The 23,035-nt window shown below is 39.5% G+C and overlaps 2 protein-coding genes across 4 annotated transcripts; both read left to right on the top strand.

Moving 5' to 3' along the window:
- Nucleotides 1–1,164: 1,164 nt before the first annotated feature.
- Nucleotides 1,165–16,751, top strand: LOC143877624 (beta-ketoacyl-[acyl-carrier-protein] synthase III A, chloroplastic-like). 3 transcript variants are annotated; one of them, XM_077379779.1, is made up of 10 exons: nucleotides 1,165–1,337; nucleotides 1,516–1,610; nucleotides 1,717–1,760; nucleotides 5,487–5,644; nucleotides 5,952–6,088; nucleotides 14,171–14,276; nucleotides 14,400–14,518; nucleotides 15,665–15,729; nucleotides 15,872–16,091; nucleotides 16,306–16,751. In XM_077379779.1, the coding sequence occupies exons 1-10, from the start codon at nucleotides 1,247–1,249 to the stop codon at nucleotides 16,525–16,527; spliced, it is 1,257 nt and encodes a 418-aa protein (XP_077235894.1). In that variant the 5' UTR covers nucleotides 1,165–1,246; the 3' UTR covers nucleotides 16,528–16,751. The 3 variants fall into 3 exon arrangements, with proteins under 3 accessions (XP_077235894.1, XP_077235901.1, XP_077235911.1); XM_077379786.1 differs by having other exon boundaries at nucleotides 1,167–1,337; nucleotides 5,496–5,644; XM_077379796.1 differs by lacking the exon at nucleotides 1,165–1,337 and having other exon boundaries at nucleotides 1,530–1,610; nucleotides 5,439–5,644.
- A 976-nt stretch (nucleotides 16,752–17,727) lies between these two features.
- Nucleotides 17,728–19,230, top strand: INP1 (transcription factor). Its single transcript, XM_077390727.1, has 2 exons — nucleotides 17,728–18,130; nucleotides 18,272–19,230. The coding sequence occupies exons 1-2, from the start codon at nucleotides 18,115–18,117 to the stop codon at nucleotides 19,042–19,044; spliced, it is 789 nt and encodes a 262-aa protein (XP_077246842.1). The 5' UTR covers nucleotides 17,728–18,114; the 3' UTR covers nucleotides 19,045–19,230.
- Nucleotides 19,231–23,035: the final 3,805 nt, after the last annotated feature.

Below are 23,035 nucleotides of genomic sequence, written 5' to 3'. Positions count from 1 at the left end.
AGACAATATCTAAGGTCAAGTGAAAACACAAAAGATCTCAAGAACGACTTTAACCCCTAATGTTCCGAGATGTCTCTCATCCTCTAACTCAACTTCCTGGATCTTTAGCTCTTCTTCAAATTATGATGGCCTTGTTGGTGCCTCCTCCTCAAATTGGGTTTCGTGTGAATTTAAGGGTTGTGATGTAAGAGAAGTAAATCACTTTTACTTGATTAAAAGATAGATTGAGGTCATCTCTGGTTCTTCATGAGATGTGAAGTATAGATCACTTTTAATTACCAGAGTGTACCCCGAGACAATTTAGCAGCATTTAAACTAAAGGATTTGCTAGGGACCATCGCAGAAGGCATTTCACTGATGGGTTGTTGAATGTGAGAACAGTGGGCCAGCAGCACATGCTCAAATTTTGTCTTATTCATTTAATTCATCCGAGGTGGCTGCTTTCACATGCAACAGCCCATCCGCGAAATGCCTCCTGCGATGGTCCCTAGCAAATCCCATCTACATGAGAGGATGGTTAGAATAATCTGGTGAGGATTACCTATTTATGTTGGGGGCCATGGTTCGTAAATTCCAACAACGTGATGCGATTGCATTTTTTTGTTAAAACACACACCCACAGTGCGTTAATGGCAATTATTTTGTAGCAAGACAACCTTATTTATTTTAGGGGATTTACTATGCAATTTCGCGGCTTATTGTTGCAGAAGAGAACAGCCACCTCAGATGCATTGAATGAATAAGACAAAATCTGCTAAAAAGTTGTTAGCCTGTGTTTATGTTCTCATATTCAAAAGTGAGCTGAGAAATGACTTATTGATATTAGCACGCCAATGCCCATGTTCTGGTAATGGGACAAACTCGACTTGTTTTACATGTTTTATGGCCTATTATAATTCCCAAAATACTCTTTGGCATTTTAAGAAGAGATTAGCCATTGATATTTGCAGCTCTTTTGTTGATAAGATGCCTAATTTAAGGCTCCTGTTCATCATTTAAAAACTCACCTTAGACAGCTGTTTAATAATAAAAGACAAGACAAATTAGTGCATTGATCAAAACATGGTAGTGCCAATATAATTACCCCAAACTAACCCGATGGCCAGGTCGAGAATATCAGAGCGCTCTGCTCTTAATTTCTCCGCCCTCACTGCATATAAACCAAAATCCTTCTCTTTTCCCCCCCTCTAATCCCTCTCTCTCTCTCTCTCTCTCTCTCTCTCTCTCTCTCTCTAGACCTAGAAAAATGGCAGTGGTTTTGCAGGGATTCGGTCTCTCTTCATCGAATTCTCTCAGTTCCAAGATATTTCAGCTCGGATCGTTCAAATCATGGCCAGGTCCTTTTAATTTCCCTTTGAAATTAATCATTTTGCTTTGAAATTTCAAAGATCTGGAGATATTGATGAAATTCATCCTTTTGTTCTTTGAATTTTGAGTTTTGATATGAATTTTTTATTTCTTGTTTCTCTTTCGATTTTGATTCGTGTTTTTTTTTTATATATATTTTTTTCACAGTAAGGAATGGGAGCGTGGTTGTTATCAGATCGGACTTAGAGTTTTCTGAGGGTTCGAATCCGAGAACTCGCGTAATTAATACCAATGCTGTGGCAGTTAAATATCTGAGCTTTGTTTCCTTTTTCTTTTCTGTTTCTCTTTTAAAATATAATGAGACTTTGTTTGTTTGTCTTTTCTGAAATTTGGATTTTGTTTTCTTAGGCAAATGCTGATAGTTCTACGAGTTCGACTGCATCTAAATACCGGTAGGCTGTGGGGATTTTGATCCCCGTGTTTTAGATTGGTTATATGGTTTATTTGATTATGCAGTTTTTTCAGATTTATCTTTCACATTTTCCTCTTTTGCCAATTCACTGAGTATGATATGGTTTATATTTATATGATTGAATTTTCTAATCTCTGATTGTGGTGGTGTTAGTGCTACTGTTGTGAAATGTTTATATTTGTTTTGCTTATTGTATTTTGGATGCTGTGATTTCTCTTTCTTTTTTGTGAGGGGTTTTCAATGTCACATGGTGGGTATTTAGATCAAGAAAGTTGAGTTTTTAATCCAATATGATATCTGATTTGACATTTGGCTATTTTCTAAGTGGCAAATGAGAAGTGTATTGGTGTTGAATCTGTGAAGATAAATTGTTTTTGCACTGGAGTATGTTTTGAATGAGTTTGTCGAAGATTCAAAAGTGGATTTGAGATCTCCAAATCCTAGTCATGCTTGCATATTAGTTCTTCACCATGCCCCTTTCAAAACCCAAATTTTTGTCACAATTAACATTTTAGTTTTAGTGGCTTGTTTCTAATTTTTCTTTTGGATTTTCCTATCAACTTTTAAGACATACGGTGTAACTGAGAATGTCACAATCACAGCCACTTCCAACTCACATCCCTCGGAATTTTTTGACACATTTCCGGGACACCTAAGATTTCCTTAAGAGGCTAAGATCAAAAGGCAATTGATGTAACTCGTTCCTTGTTTAGGGCGCAACAACTCATTCAAGTGGGATGGAATTGGGTAATAACTTGTATCCTCGTTAATTTGCTTATAGTGTTGGTGTTTCTATTCTCCCAGGCAACACCCTAATTTTTTATGTTTTATGGCCAGTTATGGTCTCCGGCTTATGACCTATACGATCAAAGCAAAATTCTGAACTTTTTTTTTGCCGTAACTTGTTATTTATGCCCACAGTTCTTTATTATTGCTATAAACTGATAGTCAACACTCTTCAGTCCATGAAATTCTTTGGCTCATCAGCCTAGCTCACGGTTGCAAGGTAACCCTAGGTGACAATCCTTCTTGGTTGCACAAGTGGCCTTTTGCTTGGAAGGCTCTGAAACCATTTAATACATGAAAATCATGTCACTAAATTAGTTGCATGTCACAGATATCATGTTTCATGTCATTCGCTAAAATAAGCAGCTTTGGTTGTACCATGATTTATAATCATGACACATTAAGTCTGGTCAGCTCCTTCCATAGATCACATCCAAACCAAATTCAAAGCGATAGACAAATAAGTATCTCCATAAGAAAACAACTCACAACGCAACAATTTCAAATTTAACTCCTTAAATTGCCATCAATCCTGATACCCAATCAAACACATTAATGAAAACAAACAAGAAGAGGTGCCCATTTGAAACTAGAATCAGCTCATCCTCAGGAAAATGAAACGCAGAACAATGGATGAGGTTTGGAAAGGGAGAACTTCAAAGGCAAGGTCCTCTACTTCTTGGACGCTCTACAGGAAAATACCCTTTTTGTACATTTCCCCTCTATGGAAAACATAGATAAAAAAGGGCCAAAACAAGCCGGTTTGTTCATCTAAGACAAGGGGTGGGCCAGATGTGGTGTTCATTTAAGGTATAAAAGAAAGACGGGAATGGATTTCAAAAGCAGGCTGAAGCAGATAGTGGATATAATAGAGATTTTAGAGCAAAGGAGGGTGAAGAAGAAACATCGGACCCATGAGTATAACAGAGAAAGAAAAGGGGAAGAAGTGAAAAAAGGGGTGGAGAGAATTTTTTGAACAGTAGGGGTCTGATGGGACAGTGATGATTCCAAGTTGAGGAGTGGAAACTCCATGGTAGTTGCAACCCCTGACTATGTTTTGAGAGTTGTGCTTTCTTTCCCCAAACCCAACCTCCATGCATCTCTTTTCTTCTGAACCGTGAAATCTTTATTTTCTTTTGGTAATGTCATGATTAGTTACATGACAATAATGAAGGCAACTATGAGATGCACTCATCTGAGAGTTCTCATGCGATGCATTGATTACGCCATCTACACAGTGTCAGCTTGATCCATACTACTCATTCCTTGAACCCATTATAGAAATTCCATAGCCAAAAAATTGTCTCTGACATACAACCATCCATTCAGTCAGTGTCTTGCAAATGGGTGATTAAGAAAATTGGAAAACAGTTCATATATATATATATATATATATATATTGATATATGAGGAAACTGTTGGTGCGCTTAAGCTCACCAACCTTATGGTGCGCTTAAGCGCCCAATCACATGGGTCCCACATTTTCTGTGGTGATCCAAACCATTCATTTGCAAGGTCCTTACATAGATGGGGGTGTACCAAAAATCAGCTCCATAGAATCATCCTAACCTATCCATTTTTGGAGAATCATCCTAACCCATCCACAAATCTGCCCAGTTTTGTCCTCCACAAATGGAGGGGTTAGGATGATCCTATGGAGCTGATTTTTGGTACACCCCCTATCTACGATAGGACCTTGCAAATGAATGGTTTGGATCACCACAGAAAATGTGGGACCCATGTGATTGGGCGCTTAAGCGCACCATAAGGTTGGTGAGCTTAAGCGCACCAACAGTTTCCTCTCTCTCTCTCTCTCTCTCTCTATATATATATATATATATATATATATATATATATATATATATATTTGATAATGGTAGCCGATTTAATTGAAAAAAAAGAAACCGAGGTTGTCAAGATACAAAGCAGATAAGAAGAAACAAAAATTAAAAACAAGAGAAAAAGAGAGGGCTAATGGGGGAGTGAATCAAAAAGTGCTAGCTCATCCAGGACCCTAGCAAGACAGTTGGCCACTTGGTTAGAGGAGCGCCGAACGTGATGAAAGGACCAAGAAGATCTATCCATCAAGACAAACATCTCGTCGAAACGCCATGAAGGAGTTTGGGATTTCTTGAGCTACCTTATGATATTCAAAGAGTCTCCTTCGACAAGAACATTATGCACCCGGTCTCTAGCTAACAACTTCAACCCTTGATGAACCGCTTTCACTTCAGCCTCCGTGGCATCTGCAACTCTAATAGGGCCAGCAAAAGACCACAACACCTCTCTTCCACTATTTCTTAGAACCCCTCCTATTCCGGCCGGGCCCGGGCTACCCAAACTCGATCCATCAAAATTAAATTAGGCAGAGACAAATCTGAAAGATGGGAGGATCTCCACCCATGAGATCGTGAGGCCTAAGACTCTGATGAAAAGAAACTCCCAGTTCCGAGAAACGCCTTTGAATATTCTTGCATTCCTGTCCTTCCATGGCACCCATATAGTAGCTAGGAAAGACTCTGATGCGGAGGCCTTGTTCATATTTAATGGGTAAATGTAATCTATTCTAGGAATCTTTGATAAGGAATGATGCGGTCTCCATGGGGAGGTCTAGCTAACAAATAATGTGGATTACATTAATGTTATGTAACTGTAAGTGGACCAATCACTCAATCTCAATGGAAACTCTCATTTAAGCACATCTCGCAATATCCTTCCTCAAAGGAAGATATGGATCATATCACTGTCATGAGATGTGTGATGTTTACCAATCTTTCCTTTCATATTGCTTTCAAAGAAGAAATAATTTATATAATGTGATAATGTAGATCATATCAATGTCATGAGACGTGATATTTGACATGATATGCAGGTATGCTTGATTTGCAGTTTATTTTTCATTCCTACATTTGATGAGAAGTTTCTACAGACTTGTTGGTAAGGGGTGCAAGCTGGTTGGATGTGGCTCCGCTTTGCCAAAGCTTGTGGTTTCTAATGACGATCTTGCACAAATCGTTGAAACTTCAGATGAATGGATTTCTGTTCGCACTGGGATTCGTAATCGACGGATTCTCTCAGGTAGCAACTCCATGACAACATTTTAATTTTTGGATTTTCTTCATTTCTTATTGGCGATCGACTTGGTTTTTAGTTGTACTAAGTTTTTCTGAGAACTTAAATTCGTAAGGATGGGCTTCCTTCCATACCTATTTTCAATTTTTTTCATTTCTTATTGGTGTGGTGATCCACATGGTTTTTAGTTGTACTCACTTTTTCTGAGAACTCATTAAAATCACGAGGATTGGCTTCCATACATGTGATTACTAAACCATGGTGAAGAAATGGTAGTCACAAAATTGTATCTGATTGCCTTATATTTTGGTAGGGAATGAGACATTGACAGGCTTGGCCATAGAGGCATCGAGGAAAGCTCTTCAGATGGCTCAAGTTGAGGCTGATGATCTGGACCTAATCGTGTTGTGCACATCTACTCCCGATGATATTTTTGGCAGTGCTCCCCAGGTATGATTCAGAAGACTTGGTTGTTGAGTCATATTTTTGAACATATATGTGATAATTATTTATTAATTAATGAACAAATCTGAGGAAATTGTTTTATAGTTTGAGGGCTTTGCTCTAAGACTCAAAATGCAGGTCGCTTTGTCCGTCAATATTTGGTCAGTATGATAGTTAATTCTGATATGTATCGCACTCATTCTGACTGGGTTTGTATCCGCTAGTACAAATGATACCACTACGACTTGCCCAATACCAAGTGACTATAGAGAAGTGGGGTTTGTTTAGTGGTGAAACTGGTCCAAATTGACCTAGTCATATAGTTTTGACCTATATTTTAGACTTTAGCTTGAGTTACTTATTTAATTGCATGTATCAAATCATCTTGAAGGGGTAATGGACATTATAAGGAACCGGTTCTTTCTTAAGGCGAGTTATAAAATCATGTTATCTGATCACTAATCCTTGTTGGCCTCCATATCAAATAATATGCGTGAGTTATTTTTGTGTGGGCATGCCAATGACCCTGATACGAAAGGAGAATTGTGGCACAAATATGTGATGCTATTTAATTCAAAGGTTTTTTGCTTTTTTACTTAGAAGCGTCATATATAATCGAAAAATTTTCAATTGAGTAAAAGCTCACTTCCATTGTAGGAGAAACTACAACCATGGTTTTAAACTTTCACTGACATGTTGACTTCGACCGACACGTGTCAACTTTTGTGGGGGACCAAACTCCGAAGTAAGTTCGGACTGAAGTCCGAAGGTTGATTCCTTGATGCACTCACATAGCCAAGAAACCCCATATATCTAGGAAATATTAATGCTCTTTCTGTCAATAAGATGAGTAAGTCGAAAGGGTAAATGAAATGACATGATCATCAACTTTCAAAACAGTCTATGATTAAAATGAACCTTGCTGTTGCATACGTAAGCTACAATGCATATATCACTTGGTTTTGATCTTGTTAAGTGTCTTACTTATATGATAGTGTGTATTTGTGTTTATTCTAGCATTTTCTAAATTTCCATTATCTTCACATACTTTCATCAACTTCCATGATTTTTCTAAGATTTTCATAGGCTTCCATAAACTTCCATGAAGTACCACTTCTATGGGGACTGAAGCCCTGAAATCAATGTTCGAATCCTTCACTTCAACTAATATGGGATAATAGGATTGATCAAAATATACCCAACTTTACTCACTAAAGAAATGGCCACATCTAAAACCATAGTTTTAAAACTCCCCCGCCTCATTGTGGACTCCCCCGAGTCGACTCCCTTTTCCCTTGGCCGCATTCCGCGTTTTGCCGTCGCGTTCCTCGTTTTGCCCTACAGACTCAATACAAACTCCTTTGACTCTCCCGAGTTATGACAGTGTGAACTGAGTACTCGATTGTGTCGTGCCGAATCGACTAGGATTTTCTTCGACCGTGTTTTGACCCGCATCCGCATTTTGACACATGGTCTAAAACATTACATTAAACTATGGATTATGATCATGTCCAATCATGTTCCTCATCTTTCAGACATACATTGGATTTTTTGGAAGTGCACTAATAAAGAACATTATGTATCACACTTTTTGGTTATTATTATTTTGTATATAACAAGTGGCTGATATTTTCACCTCCTTATGCGGTTGTTCCATTGCCATATAAGGATTAGTCAACTGATAAAATCCTTTTTCTTTTCACAGAGTTGTTTCTTATAAAACAAAGGAAAATATAAGGCTCATGTCAATAGACGTACCCTTGGTCAGAAACACCTTCTCTCTCTCTCTCTATCTCTCTCTCTCTCTCTCTCTATATATATATATATATATATGAGGAAAGTGTTTCTAGTCCGGCCGACTAGAGATCTCTAGTCCGCCACCCAAAAATACATGGGTCCCACATATTTGGGTGATGCAAAGCATTCATTTGATGGGCCCTGACATAGAGACGGTGTCCACAAGAAATTAGCTTCATAGGATCATCCCAACCCTATGATTTGTGGAGCTTAAAATGGACGGCTATAAACCGCCACAAATCTGTCCATTTTTTAACTCCACAAATCGAAGGGTTAAGAAGATCCTATGAAGCTGAATTTTTGTGGACATCCTATCTATGACGAGGCCTATCAAATGAATGCTTTAGATCACCCAAATATATGAGAAAAGTGTTTCTAGTCCGGCCGACTAGAGATCATTCTCTAGTCTGCCACCCAAAAACACATGGGTCCCACATATTTGGGTGATGCAAAGCATTCATTTGATGGGCCCTGACATAGAGACGGTGTCCACAAGAAATTAGCTTCATAGGATCATCCCAACCCTATGATTTGTGGAGCTTAAAATGGACGGCTATAAACCGCCACAAATCTGTCCATTTTTTAACTCCACAAATCGAAGGGTTAAGAAGATCCTATGAAGCTGAATTTTTGCGGACATCCTATCTATGACGAGGCCTATCAAATGAATGCTTTAGATCACCCAAATATGTGGGACCCATGTGTTTTTGGGTGGCGGACTAGAGAATGATCTCTAGTCGGCCGGACTAGAAACACTTTTCTCTCTCTCTCTCTCTCTCTATATATATATATATATATATATATATATATATATATAGAGAGAGAGAGAGAGAGAGAGAGAGAGAGAGAGAGAGAGAGGAATGGAAACTAAGGGAATTATTTCAATTTCTCCAAAAATCCGTGAGAATTACACATCACTTTTTTTGACTTTTTTAACAAAGGCACCCATTCAACCCACATATTTACAATCCTACCCCCTCCTTTATGCTTTCTAACAAAGGCACCTGTTAAAGCCACTTAATTTCAATCCTACGCCCTCCTTTATGCTTTTTAACAAAGGCACCCATGAAAGCCACATAATTTCAATCTTACCCCCTTCCTTTATGCTTTTGTAATAAAAAATCTATAGGGTAATCTTAACCATCCGATGTAAGAGGAACATCATATTATGGAAACCTCTATCGATTGGACGGCTAGGATCAGCGTATGGAAATGATTTCTGGGGCACAACCTGTTGATGTTGTGTTCCATCACATGGACGGTTTGGATCAACCTGTGATGTGGTCCGTACAGTTCTTGGGCCGGGTACGGGTCCAAGATTCGTGACACGTAAATTTTCCCCGGGTCATTTTGACTTGGCCCGTGTCACCCGGACCCTTACCGGTCGGCCAAACCCTCCCATATTTTTCAAAATCTTTTTGATGGGCCCAGAAATTAATCTCTTCAAATCTTTGAACTAGTCTATCCCCCGCAGTTGGTGGCCCCAAAAAATAATTTCTTCAAATCTTTGAACGAAGTAGGCCCCACCTGTATTTTTCAAAATGGATTGTACGCACCACCCCATGATCCAAACCCTCCATTTGATAATTATAGCCCTCCGATCTAAAGAAAAACTGCATATTACGGAAACCTCTATAGATTGGAGAGTTGTCATCATCCAATGGAAATGATTTTTGGGGCACGACCTATTTACAATGTGGCCCATCAAATGAATGGTTTCGATCATCCTATGGTGTGGGTCGTGCATTAACATTAAGGCCAAATTGTAGGCCCCACCCAGATTTTTCAAATTCAGTTTGCGGTCAACGTCATAGGATGATCCAAGCCGTTCATTTGATGGGCCGCGACGCAAATAGGTTGTGCCCCCAAAATCATTTCGATGGGATGATCGCAACCCTCCGATCTATAAGGTTTCCGTAATATGCAGTTTCTCTATTGTCTATCATGAGAAGCTAAATATAATGTTTTCCCACTCCCCGTGCGAGTGTCCCACTCGTATATATATATATATATATATATATATATATATATATATATATATATATATATATATATATATATAGCAGAAGAGAAAATGTTTGAATTATTTGAATTTCTCCTAAAATTCTAAGAGAATTACACATCACTTTTTTTGACTTTTTTTAACAAAAGGCACCCATTCAACCCACATATTTTCAATCTTACCCCCTCCTTTATGCTTTTTAACAAAGGCACCAATTAAAGCACATAATTTCAATCCTACCCCCCTCATGCTTTTGTAATAAAAAAAAAAATGGACAAAGTCAATATAGTGACATTTTTTCTTTGCAAAAATTCGGATTGGGTGCATATATTACATAATACTACGGATTTTTGTGAACATATTACATAATATTACGAATACAGGACACCTTTACAAATATTAATGAATTGTGGGCACCTTTAGAAGAACAACAATTATGGAAACCTCTATATATTGGAGGGCTAGGATCAGCCTATGGAAATGATTTTACGGGCACAACCTATTTATGTTGTGTTCCATCACATGGACGGTTTGGATCAACCTATGATGTGGTCCGTACAGTTCTTTGTCGGCCCGTGCATCGCACGGGGTTTTTTACTAGTGTGTGTGTGTGTCCATATATATATATGAGAAAACGGTTTCTACACACAAGTGTAGATAAGTTATCTACACACTAGCTTAAAATACAGTGGAGGGCATATTGTTTGGGTGATCCAAAATTCCAAACCATTCATTTGATTGGCCCTCACATAGATAGGGTGTCCACAAAAAATCAGCTCCATAGGATCATCCCAACCCTACGATTTGTGGAGGTAAAATGGACGTGTATAAACCTTCACAAATCTGTCCATTTTTGCCTCCACAGATTGAAGGGTTAGGATGACCCTATGGAGCTGATTTTTTGGGCACACCCTATCTATGTGAGGGCCCATCAAATGAATGCTTTGGATCACCCAAACAATGTGGCCCCCCTGTATTTTAAGCTAGTATGTAGCTAACTTATCTACACTGGTGTGTAGAAACCGTTCTCTCTCTCTCTCTCTCTCTCTCTCTTTCTATATATATATATATATACATATATATATATATATATATATGAGAAAATGGTTCCTGCAAACGTGTGCAGGTAAGCTTACCTGCACATGTTTGCAAAAACAGGGTGGGGGCCCACGTTTTTTGGGGGTCCAAAGCATTCATTTGGAAGGCCCTTCCATGGATAGGGTGTGGCCCAAAAATCAGCCCCATTGGATCATCCTAACCCTGCCATTTGTGGAGGGGAAAAATGGGCAGAAACATGGACACACAGTGTCTGTCCACCTCCCCCCCCCCCCCCCCCCCCACACACACACACCCACCTTTGATTGGGTTAGGGAAATCCAATGGGGCTGATTTTTGGGCCACACCTTATCCATGGAAGGGCCTTTCAAATGAATGGTTTTGATCCCCAAAAAAAAGTGGCTGCCACACTCTTTTTCCAAACGTGTGCAGGTAACTTACCTGCACACGTTTGAGGAAATGGTTTGTGTGCAGCTGCACAGATAGCACAGATAAGCTGTCTGTGCATGGCTGCACAAACCATGGGGGGGGGGGACATTTTTGGGGGGATCCAAAGCATTCATTTGGAAGGCCCTTCCATGGATAGGGTGTGTAACAAAAATCAGCCATTTAGGATCATCCTAACCCTGCCATTTGTGGAGGGAAAAAATGGGCAGAAACTGTCCATTTCCCCCTCCAACTTTGATTGGGTTAGGATGATCCTATAGGGCTGATTTTTGGTACACACCCTATTCATGGAAGGGCCTTCCAAATGAATTCTTTGGATCCCCCAAAAAATGTGGCCCCCACTATGGTTTGTGCGGCCATGCACTAGCTTATCTGTGCAGCTGCACACAAACCATTTCCCCTCTCTCTCTCTCTCTCTATATATATATATATATATATATATATATATATATATATATATATTATTTGAAAATTCTATGAGAATTACACATCACTTTTTTTGACTTTTTTTAACAAAGGCACCCCTTCAACCCACATATTTTCAATCCTACCCCCTCCTTTATACTTTTTAACAAAGGCACCCATTAAAGCCACATACTTTCAATCTTATCCCCTCCTTTATGCTTTTTTAATAAAAAATCTATAGGGTGATCTTAACCATCCGATTTAAGAGGAACAACATATTATGGAAACCTCTATAGATTGGAGGGCTAGGATCAGCCTATGGAAATGATTTTTGGGGCACAACCTATTTATTTTGTGTTCCATCACATGGACGGTTTGGATCAACCTATGATGTGGTCCGTACAGTTATTTGTCGGCCCGTGCATCGCACGAGGTTTTTTACTAGTGTGTGTGTCTATATATATATATATCTCCCCAGTGGAGAACATCACTTACCCTTCCCCTCTCTTTATATAACCCCTTTCCAATTCATCGTACAACTCATCCAAACTCATATGAGACTTTTTAACACACTAAAAACATATAGGAAAATAAGAAAGGAAGATATACTGGACGAGTGGACGTATGGTCACTCTGTGAAGTTTCAGAATGTTTGGCAGTCGGCAAATAGCGAAGCTGATCCTCTGGCTCGTTCTGGGGTGGATAGGAATCATAGGTTCCTCCTAGAGTTTAATTTTCAAAAAAAAAAAAAAGGATCCTCCTAGAGTTCTTTGATTTCTTTCCCCCTTTAGGTTGTCATATATTTATTTTTCTTTTGTCTTTTTTGTGGGATGTATGTTGACAATCTCGGTCCCCGGGGGGAGTCTTTTTCTCCTTTAATTAAAATAAGAAAGGAAGATCTATTTCATAATAATCAATTTTTGAAGAGCAAGAATGACAGTGCAGGGCTCAACATACCTTTCTCCTGCAGGCGAAAATCCCATCCAAGGCCCACTAGTTCCTAACAGTACTTGAGAAGGCCCAAGTAACAGGGGCTGCTGATGGGCCTAGCACAGGGCTTATAGGTCTCTTTTAGAGACTTTTGGATTGTCCCTACTAGCTATCAAATTGATTTTGGAAATCTGTCATTCAGTTAAAGATCTTTGTTCTCTATTTTGAGCATGGTTTCAAATTTCGACCGAAATCCGAAATTTCGGATACCGGTGGGGACCGAAACTGGAATTTTCTGAAATTCCATTTTTCACCCTTTTTGGACCGAAATTTCGGTTTAATGACATTATTTATTAAAAAAAAAATGTTACAAAATTTCGGCCGAAATTTCGAAATTTGGGTCCGGAATTTGGAACCAAATTTCGGATTTCGGTTTTTGGTGGGGTCCGAAACGGTTACCGAAACCGAAATTTTAAACCTTGATTTTGAGAGCCTCTTTTAGGGAAATAACTTTTGGTATTTTGAGAATCTCTAATTTAGGTAAAGATTTTTTTTATAGGAATTGTTTAGTTTGAAAAGTTTCTTTGGAATTTTTACTGTAGGATGATTTGTTTTTGTTCAAAAATTTCCTTTGGAAACCTTCATAAGGGGAAGTTTGTTTTGATAATCAACAAAGGTGTTGGTCTCTATGTATATTGTAAGCCAGTCTTGGATTAGTATTATTGCATCAATTACTCCTTTGGGTGTGGATCCATCCAATGCTTATTTTTTAGTTTGGGGTTCGGAGAAAGTTAAATATTCTTTGTTCTCATCTTTAAAAAAATAAAAAAAAATAAAAATTCTTCCTTCTCTTTTGGCCTCTCAACACTTCATGCTATGTCAACCATTGAGGTTTCCCTTAGCCCTAGATTTGTCACAGAGATGAAAATGATGAAGAATTATAGCGGAAAGAGGACGTCTTCAGTCCTGGGTTAGGATTTTGGCCAGCTAAAGCAATTTGTTTTTCTGTGAGAAAAGGTGTGTGTGATGCGTTTTGACCTTTCCATTTGATTGGAGAGGGTAAAATACCTCAAGTGCCCCTTAGGCTTCTAACATCATTGACTAAAGTGGTTAGAATCTGCTGATTTTGTTTGACTTCCTGTATGATAGAACAACTAAATTTTTTTAGTCAGCTCTGTTCATGATACGGTGTTCCGATCGGAATGAACGGAACATCCAGATTTTTCTAGAAACTGGGGAAGGTATAGACAAGCAAAGAGGCTATTTGGAACATGTGGCAAAGTTAACTAGGAAAACAAAATCAATCATATAATTTTTCCTCTTTTTAAATTCAATTTTACTGTCATAATGTCATGTTATATGATAACGTCAACATAAATCTAAAACGAATATGGCTACTTGTTATGGCTAGGCTGGTCCAGATAACTCAATTTTGATATTTCTAATATCAGGTCCAGAGAGAGCTAGGCTGTAAAAAAGATCCTCTGGCCTTTGACATTAGAGCTGCGTGTAGTGGGTTTGTGTTGGGTCTAACGACGGCTGCTTCTTATATAAGAGGTACCTATTTATTTAGTTGGATTTACTTGGCTTATTTTATGGTCTATTCATGGCTTATAATCTTTGGCTTATTTATTGTCTCTTCATGACTTATAATCTTTAACATTTGTGCTTCAATTATAGCGCTCGGCTATCAAAATGTCCTAGTGATTGGGGCCGATGCACTTTCCCGATGTGTGGATTGGGCAGATAGAGGTACCTGTATTCTCTTTGGTGATGCCGCTGGTGCTGTATTAGTACAGGTAGCTAGCTTTCATTTTTTTCTTTTACATGATGTTTTACTGGAAAATAGATTAGGATTTTTGTTTCCTTGTCTGTCCTAGGCAAGATTTCAACTTCAAGAAACTTCTATGCTCAAGATTACGATCTTAGTTACGGGCAAGGTTTTAAATATCGGTTTCAGTGTCTGTTTCGTCCAGGTGGAAAATTTGGCCGAAATCATGTAAAACTATGACAAACATTTCCACCAAAATGTATAAAATTTCGGCCATTTCGGTGGAAATATTTAAATTTCGGTGGAAATCTTTAACATTTTGGTAGAAATTTTGTACATAATGGTGAAAAACTTGAAATTTCAATTTCTCCTGAAATTTCGGGAAAATCATGTAAAAATCCGATTCAATGTACTTTTGGTTTCGGTCCAAACCGAAACAGAAATATTCGGCCAAAATTTAACACTATGGTTACTGGCATTGTGTTCTTTAATGTTTCGCCTTACTTGGCAAGGTTTTCCACTAATTAATATTGATGTTACTAGTTGGTCAATACAACAACAGCCAAAGAGCAATCACCCAAGAAAATTCAATATTGTTTTTCCTTTAGTATCATCTGTGACTATTGACTTGGCTGCTGCCTATTATTCAAAATATGAGATCATTTGGGGATGATAATCTAAAGTCTGCAGATGTAAAAGGTACTGAAAAAGACAAAAAAAAATTGCAAACCCAGCTTATGTAGTGCCTTTTTAATCTTTTGATCTGTAATATGGCTATCTCGTCACTGGCTGATCAGATTGGACATTGATGAGATGTGCGGGCCAGTTCTCCTTTCTCATGACTATTTCCACAATGTTAGAATCAATGAAAATTTCAAAATAAAGACAATGGATGCTACCAAAAGTGGGTGAAAAATCCCTTCCATTTCCAAAAAAAAAAGTGGGTGAAAAATATTTCCCTTTTAACTCAGTTTTTCTTCAACAAAAAACCATTCATTTTCTCATCTGGTGTATCGCACGCGATCCTTCTTTTTCATTTAATCATGTAATATTTCTTTACTCTTTACCTGCAATGTGGTTTAAGGTTGATACTGTCATATTTAGTGTAAGAATAAATGATTAGATGTTACTATTTGTAAAAGGTGGATTCTGCCTTTGTTGATACCATCTGCAGGCTTCTGATGACGATGAGAATGCCTTGCTTGGATACGACATGCACAGTGATGGTGGTGGCCAAAGGTATGCATTCTTATTTTATAATCTAAGCTAACTTGTCCAAATTGATTCTGCTCTCAATTCTATGATTTGTTATTCTTTTGAATGGCATATTCTATGATTTGTTATTTTGAGCTGAAAGATGATCCCACGGCTTCCATCACAGGCACCTGAACGCTATTTTAAAAGAAGACCCAACAGAGAACATCTTGAGCTCGAACGGCTCAGCTCTCTTCCCCCCAAAACCATCCTCCTACTCACGCATACAAATGAACGGCAGTGAGGTCTTCCGTTTTGCTGTCCGGTGCGTGCCTCAGTCAATCGAGACATCCCTAGAAAAAGCCGGTCTTACAAGTTCTGATATCGATTGGTTACTGCTTCACCAGGTATATACATCTCCAAGGCTCCATTTCTTCTGATGTAAAATGGCCGTAAAACAAATTTTACGCCCATTTTACGTCGAAAGAAACTCAGCTTAAACTATTGTCATCCATAATCTACGCCATGCTCTAAAATGGGGTGGGGATACCCTGTCAAAAAAAAAAAAAAAAACCTACCCCATGCCAGTAGAATAAAACTGAGCCAAAAACAACAATGCAGGCAAACCAGCGGATCATAGATGCTGTTGCAACTCGTTTACAGATCTCGTCGGAACATGTCATATCAAATTTGGCTAATTACGGTAACACCAGTGCTGCGTCCATCCCTTTGGCATTGGATGAAGCTGTTCGAAGCGGGAAGGTTAAGGCCGGAAACATCATTGCCACTGCCGGTTTTGGTGCCGGCGTTACTTGGGGTTCAGCGATTGTGAGATGGGGATGAGACTCCAATGCAAAGACTGGAATTTTCCATTGCTGGGCAACCCAGTTAAGTGCCTTTTTGCAGGGTCTCCCTCATGTTTGCTCCCACAATATATGTAAAACAAGGGATCAGAGTGCAAAAATGTCCCATGGATTTTGGAACTTTTGATGAACCCACCACCTCAATGGCTTATTCTTTGTTTTAATAATCAGTTTCATAAATGCAGCATGGTTATAGCTTTTTCATCCCCATATTGCTATCAACAGTGTTTTAAGGAAATGTGGACGGTCATTATCAAAACATGGGAGTGCAGATATCATTTCCCTTTTTTTTATCAGCCTAGGTTGGCTCTTGTACTTGACCCTGGGCAGCAGCTCAATCACCTTCTCCTTCATCCGGTTAGAATGGATCGGATTACATAAGATGTGACCGGTGGATGGTTTTGTTTTTTTTTAAAAGGTAATAGTTCATTTATTTCTGGAAGAAAATTACACGAAGAAGGGACAAGATGTCCCCGTGTAATACAGTGAATTACAAGTGATTCGCTCCCGGAGCATTAAATACAACATTCAGAACCAATAATCCCATTTCTATACGACCGGCCAAAGTGTTAGCCGTATGCCTTCGATGCGTTATCAACGGACGTATGATACCCATGAGATCTCGTATCTCATCAATCTGATTTGCAAGCCGCCAAGGACCAGGACATTAATTCCTGGCCCATGTAATGACGTTGGTTGAATCACCTTCCACGATTAAGGGCCCCAAATTATGATTCCTAAACCAACAAAGCCCGAATAATAATGCCCTAGCTTCCGCCTTGCTCGCATCACATACACCTGCCGGTCCAGAGAACGTAATAATGGTGTTTCCATTGAAGTTATATTGGTTTTGTTATTAGATTAAGAAATTATACTTGATTAGGTAGTTAGGTTAGATTAGGATTTCTATCCCGACCAATTTCTATGATTATTGTACTATCATTTATGTTTATCCCTTGGAGTGTTTTATATAGAAACTCATTATGTCTAATTGCAATGTATAATGTATTGAAGATCACTAAAATTCCTTTTATTTTCTTTATCATGGTACCAGAGCTGAATTATCCTTTGATAATCACATTGCTGCCTCTCCCAAGTCAAACATCACTCCACTTCCTCACCTCATCTTTGATCATGCACAAAGTAATAGAAAGGGACAAAGGAATGGAACCGATCATGCACAGAGCTCATCATATTGAATAGAGATTTTCTTTTCGCCCCTCTCCCACCACTTGATAAACCAACATTCCATGGAAACTACTTTCATAGCTACCAAACATGGCCTTTTATCTTACTTTTCCCTTGTGCACGGACCTTTTCCCATTAGGACTCTGGCCCATACACAACAGCCCACCAGGTTTAACTGCCCCCGATCACCGCGCACACACACATAACAGAGATGGCACGACGGATAGAAAATCATCCTTCGCAACGGATAGAAAGGCGACATTGCTAATATAAAACCAAGGGCACGACCCCTTCAAATTTCTCTTCCCTCCAAAACGTAGAAACTTTTCCTTCTCCCTCTCTCGAAGAAGAAGAGAAAGAAAGCAAAGATCTCCCCAAGATGATGAAATCATCAGGTAACTCTCTCTCTCTCCCCCTCTCTGCAATCCTTCTTCCTACATTTTCTACTTTCTTGCTGACATAACAAAACTAAACCCTAACCCTAACCCTAACTCCATCTGTGGTGTGTGTGTCTGTGCCTACACGGCGAAGAACAGGACGCAAGAAAAGCTCTCGCCCTTTCAAGGATTTCTACGCGGAATGGTTTAGCCATCTGAAGGGAACCCTCCTCCCCCTCCTCCGCCAGTCCATGTCCAGTGCCACTCTCCTCGATTCTGATATCCTCCTCATCTCTTCGTCTGACCTCCTCTCGACCCATGTCCACTTGCTCCACACCCACTTCCAATCATACTTCAAAGCCCTAGATCTCGCTGCCCTCCACGACGTCTCCCAACTCCTCTACCCCGACTGGCGAAACCCCCTTGAAAAACCCTTCCTCTGGCTCGGCGATCTCCATCCCAATCTCTTCACCCACCTCCTCAGATCCTTCATCAACAACCCTAATTACCACAATTCGTGCCAACCCTTTCCATTGCCATTTGTGGTCGCGTTCAAAGATCCATCGGAGGATCTGATTGGGCTGATCAAGCAGATCGAATGCGGTCTCAGGGTCATGGCCCCGGCGCTGGTTTCACGATCTAGGGATGCTCAGGTTGGATTTGTTGATCGAATTGGATCGGATTGGGTTGAGGGGAGGGTCTTGGAGGGTTTAAGTGGGGCGGTGAAGGATCAGATGGAGGAGCTGATGAGTGTTTTTGTGGATGCCAATAGGCTGAGGGGAAGCATTCTTGCTGAGATTATTGACGCATTGGACGTTTATCAGTCAGCTCTCTATCTCGAAGGGCTTGCTCAATTTCTCGTTGGATTCAAGGATGCGCACTTGTTGCGCGATTTCAAACAATGTGGTATTCTTTTGTCGCCCTCGCCTTGATGGGTTTTTATTCTGTTTACCCTTTGCAACCGAGGATTATTCAATCGAATTCCCTGATATGTAGTTTCTTTTGCTTTCTTTTTTCTTTCTCTGATTCTTTTGGTTATGTATTTGATTGTATAAAAAATGTTTCATTCTTTGGTTGAGATCTGGGTCAAAATCCCTTGGAAAATATGGATTGAACAAGCGTAGGGAAGCTAGTGATAGAATTCAGTGAGTTTTTATCTCTTTGTAACTATCTGTTCTCAGTCAAAAATCAAACACAACCATGAATTATGTACACATATATGGATGACAAATGTTTAGGTTGCGCTTGATGGGTTAAATATAAAACCTACACTTTATTTTGAAGTTTCAAACGTAACATGAAGGCTATATAAATCTCTCGTCTGATAAAGCATCTAGAAACCAAATAGACCACCTATAAAGGATATGTGTTAATATATAATAGTTGGTCTCCTGATACCCGGATTTCTTCTTTCCATAATTATGAGGATACTGAACCTTACCTGTCTTCTAACCATAGAGTTTAGCATCCTGACAACTCTTTCAAATTTTGATCCATGTAAATCCTCACTGATTGAACGGTTGCCAATTCAGTTGTACCACCAATCTTATCTGATGGAAACTCTGCAGCCTTCGTTAGCAAGCAAAAAATCTCAAATTGTCAGCGTCTCCTCTTTTCTATATTTCCATTTACCGTCTTCCCAATTTTGAAATCTTTTTCTTACATGATATCAGAGGATTATCTTCTTTGAATTTCTCGATCCAACTGGTTTTCCTCTATCTCCTCCTACGCTCCGCCAATGGTTTCCACAAATGAACTGCCAACAAATTCTGTCCCTCCCCCTTCAATCTCGAACATTACCCATCCTATCTTTCTTTGTCTCAATGCAACAATTTTACGATATGGAGAAGCCACCTTCTCATTCTCTGTAGTTAGGATTTGCTACGCTTATTTTCGATGGAAAATCTACAAATGTGGACCCCTACACCCCGTTCGAACTCCTCTCTCGATGCCCAACTTGGTATCCTTGGCCAGGCCCTGCCTACTGTTAATTGATCCTCCACAATTTAGTAGATATTTGGCCCCAATGGGCATCATGCCCTCAAGTGCTATTGATAGTGGGATTCTGCTCTACCAGGTGATGATCTGCCTCAATCCTTCTCCTCTTTCAATGGTGGCAGCATGAATCGACAGTGCTATTCAGACACTAGATCCACCAATCACCAGACTTCGGACCCAATGTCTCTACAAAATCATACCCCCTACACGTGTGACTTTTCAATCTTTATTGAAAATGGATCTACTTTACCGATTACTCATGTTTGCTCTCTTCTAACTCCCATCTCTGGTCACACTACCTGAAATGTCTTGTGTGTTCTTGACATTAAGAAAAATCTATTGTTTGTAGCTCAACTAACCCATGACCTTGATTGCATCTTCATTTTCCATTCATGGGGTTTTCATATTCACGATCGGGCATCAGGGAGAGTTCTTCACCAGTGATCGAGTAAGGGAGGGCTCTATCCTCTCATGGCTGTTGATGGGGATCCAAGGGAAATGCTTCAAGCTTACACTGGTGATCGTACCAATTGAGAGATCTGGCACATCCATCTTGGCCATCGCTCCAACAAGTTATCACATTAACTTATTAAGAATAAAAGTGTTGATGTTAGTTCAATTGCTTTTGAACCATTAAAACTTTTAGATTTTGATTTATGGGGACCTGCCCAAATTTCTAGCAATCATGGACACAAATACTACTTGCATTTAGTTGACATTTTCATGGATTTTTTTCTTTATTTGTAATAAACTGGTGCTTCTTCATGCTTTGTTACATTTAAGAATCTCGTTGAAAATCTCTATCCAGCATATTAGATCCATTAAAATGGATAGTGGTGAAGAATAGACACCCAAGTTCTTTCTCTCATACCCTCAAGCAGAATGTAGTCGCTGAAAGAAAGCATTGTTATGTTATGGAAATGGGCTTAGCACTATTGGATCAAGCTTTCCTTCCCAAATCCTTTTGCCCATAAGTGTTTCAAACCAGTGTATATTTTATCAATAGGCTCCCAACACCTTATATTATGGAAATGGGCTTAAGCACTATTGGATCAAGCTTTCCTTCCCAAATCCTTTTGCCCATTAGTGTTTCAAACCAGTGTATATTTTATCAATAGGCTCCCAACACCTCTTGTCAAGGATCGAACCGCATATGAGGGGTTGTATTTGTCAAACCACCAAGCTACAATCATTTACAATCTTTTGAATGTGCCACTTGCCCTCTCTTTCTTTGTTTGGTGCAACAAGACTAGACTTGATCCTCACACCTGATATTGCATCTTCCTTGGAAATGGAATCCAACATAAAGAATACAAGTGCCTTGACACTTCCATTAGTCGAACCATTATATCCCAATATGTTGTATTTGACTACAGCTTATTTCCTTTTGCAGTTCCTCATCACGCAACTCCATTACCACTTACAACAAGTTACATCACTCCATAATGGCTTTTACCCCCATTAAGTCATCTCCCATTGTCCAGATTTCCCCATGAGATAGTGTCATTCCTATTTGTTATTCACCTCCCATACCCATCACCGTACCTTTGAACCAACAACTCGTCCTCGCCCAGCTCCTTCCAATATGCATCTTATGGTCTTAAGAATGGCATTCGAAAACCCAAATTCCTATTCACCACCACCCATCCTCCCAAGGGCCTTATCTCCATCAGGTGCATTTTTCCAAACCCTACTTGCTTCTCTCACAATCTTTCAAAGAGGAGAAGAATTGTTTAACAAATCAGCATGAATTCAATTAGACCTACCTAATACCTACGACCCTTTTTTTTGTTTGTTTGTTTGAAGATGACCGGAAAAAAACACAACATTGGAGGGGATTTAATAGGCAATTTTGTGGGAAGCCATTTTGTGGCCGGCTTTTGCACGAGAGATCAGCCACAGAGGATCATTTTTTTAGCAGATTTTGACCTATTCATTCAATCCATATGAGGTGGCTGTTCTGTCAGGCAAAAGTCAGCCGCAAAAGAGGCTAATATTTTATGAATGATGTGATTTTTGGGACAGGTGATCCAAACCAAGGTCTTGGTCTTCAAAATGAGCGGTTTGGAACAACCAAATGCGGGACACACTACACTGTAGTAGGGGCGCCTTAATGTGCTACAACGGCTCGGTTTGGTTGCAAGTATTTACCTGGTAGATTAGTTGTGTAAGTAGTCAACAGGGACGTGACAAGTAGTGCTATGGGGTGTCATATGAGAGAGAGAGAGAGAGAAAGAGAGAGAGAGAGTCATTCCCATGTAATCCAAGCAAAGGCCTCTTTTTTGTGAATTTTGACAAGGATTTCATAAGGAAAGGAGGAGGGTGACGCATCAACAAACATGCAATGATTAACCAAGAGACATCCCTGCTCGTCTCTTGGGATGTCAATGTTATATTGGCAACCAAAACCCATAAGCTATCCATGCTTTTGAATTCATCTGTAGAGGATGTACAAGTTTGATTTCATAAGCAAAACCCATAAGCTATCCAGAGGTTGCAGCATTCATGATGGAGCTTGCTCCTTTAGCATAGGCTAGTGATGCTGCCCACACCGTCACACTGGTTTTCTTTCTCTTTACCTTTCTTTTCTCTTCCCGTATGTGAGAGGGGTTCCTAGGGGGGGCGTGATGCCCTATGCGTAAAGGTTTTGAAGCAAGCTTTACTAATAGGGGCTTCAAAGTCCCCTCTCACGCGACTAACCTAATAAGTTTATGGTGCTAACCCCTCTTAGCCCTTATTAGATTAGCCGAGTAAGTTGACTTTAGAAGCTGGGCCTTTAAGAGATAGGAGATGGGCGAGAGAGGGAATGAAACCTTCGGGTAGTGTAAATTAATTTCTTCTTTTAGGAGGATAAACCTTGGCATGTTATTGCTGCCAACATCCGAAAGATTATTCTTCTTTCCCTGTTTTGGCACAATACAAACA

This window comes from Tasmannia lanceolata, unplaced genomic scaffold (genome assembly GCF_043159265.1).
Source record: "Tasmannia lanceolata isolate RefF3 unplaced genomic scaffold, GAP_Taslan_0.1 ptg000002l, whole genome shotgun sequence".
Lineage (NCBI taxonomy): Eukaryota > Viridiplantae > Streptophyta > Magnoliopsida > Canellales > Winteraceae > Tasmannia > Tasmannia lanceolata.
This window is presented reverse-complemented; position numbering and strand designations above follow the sequence as displayed.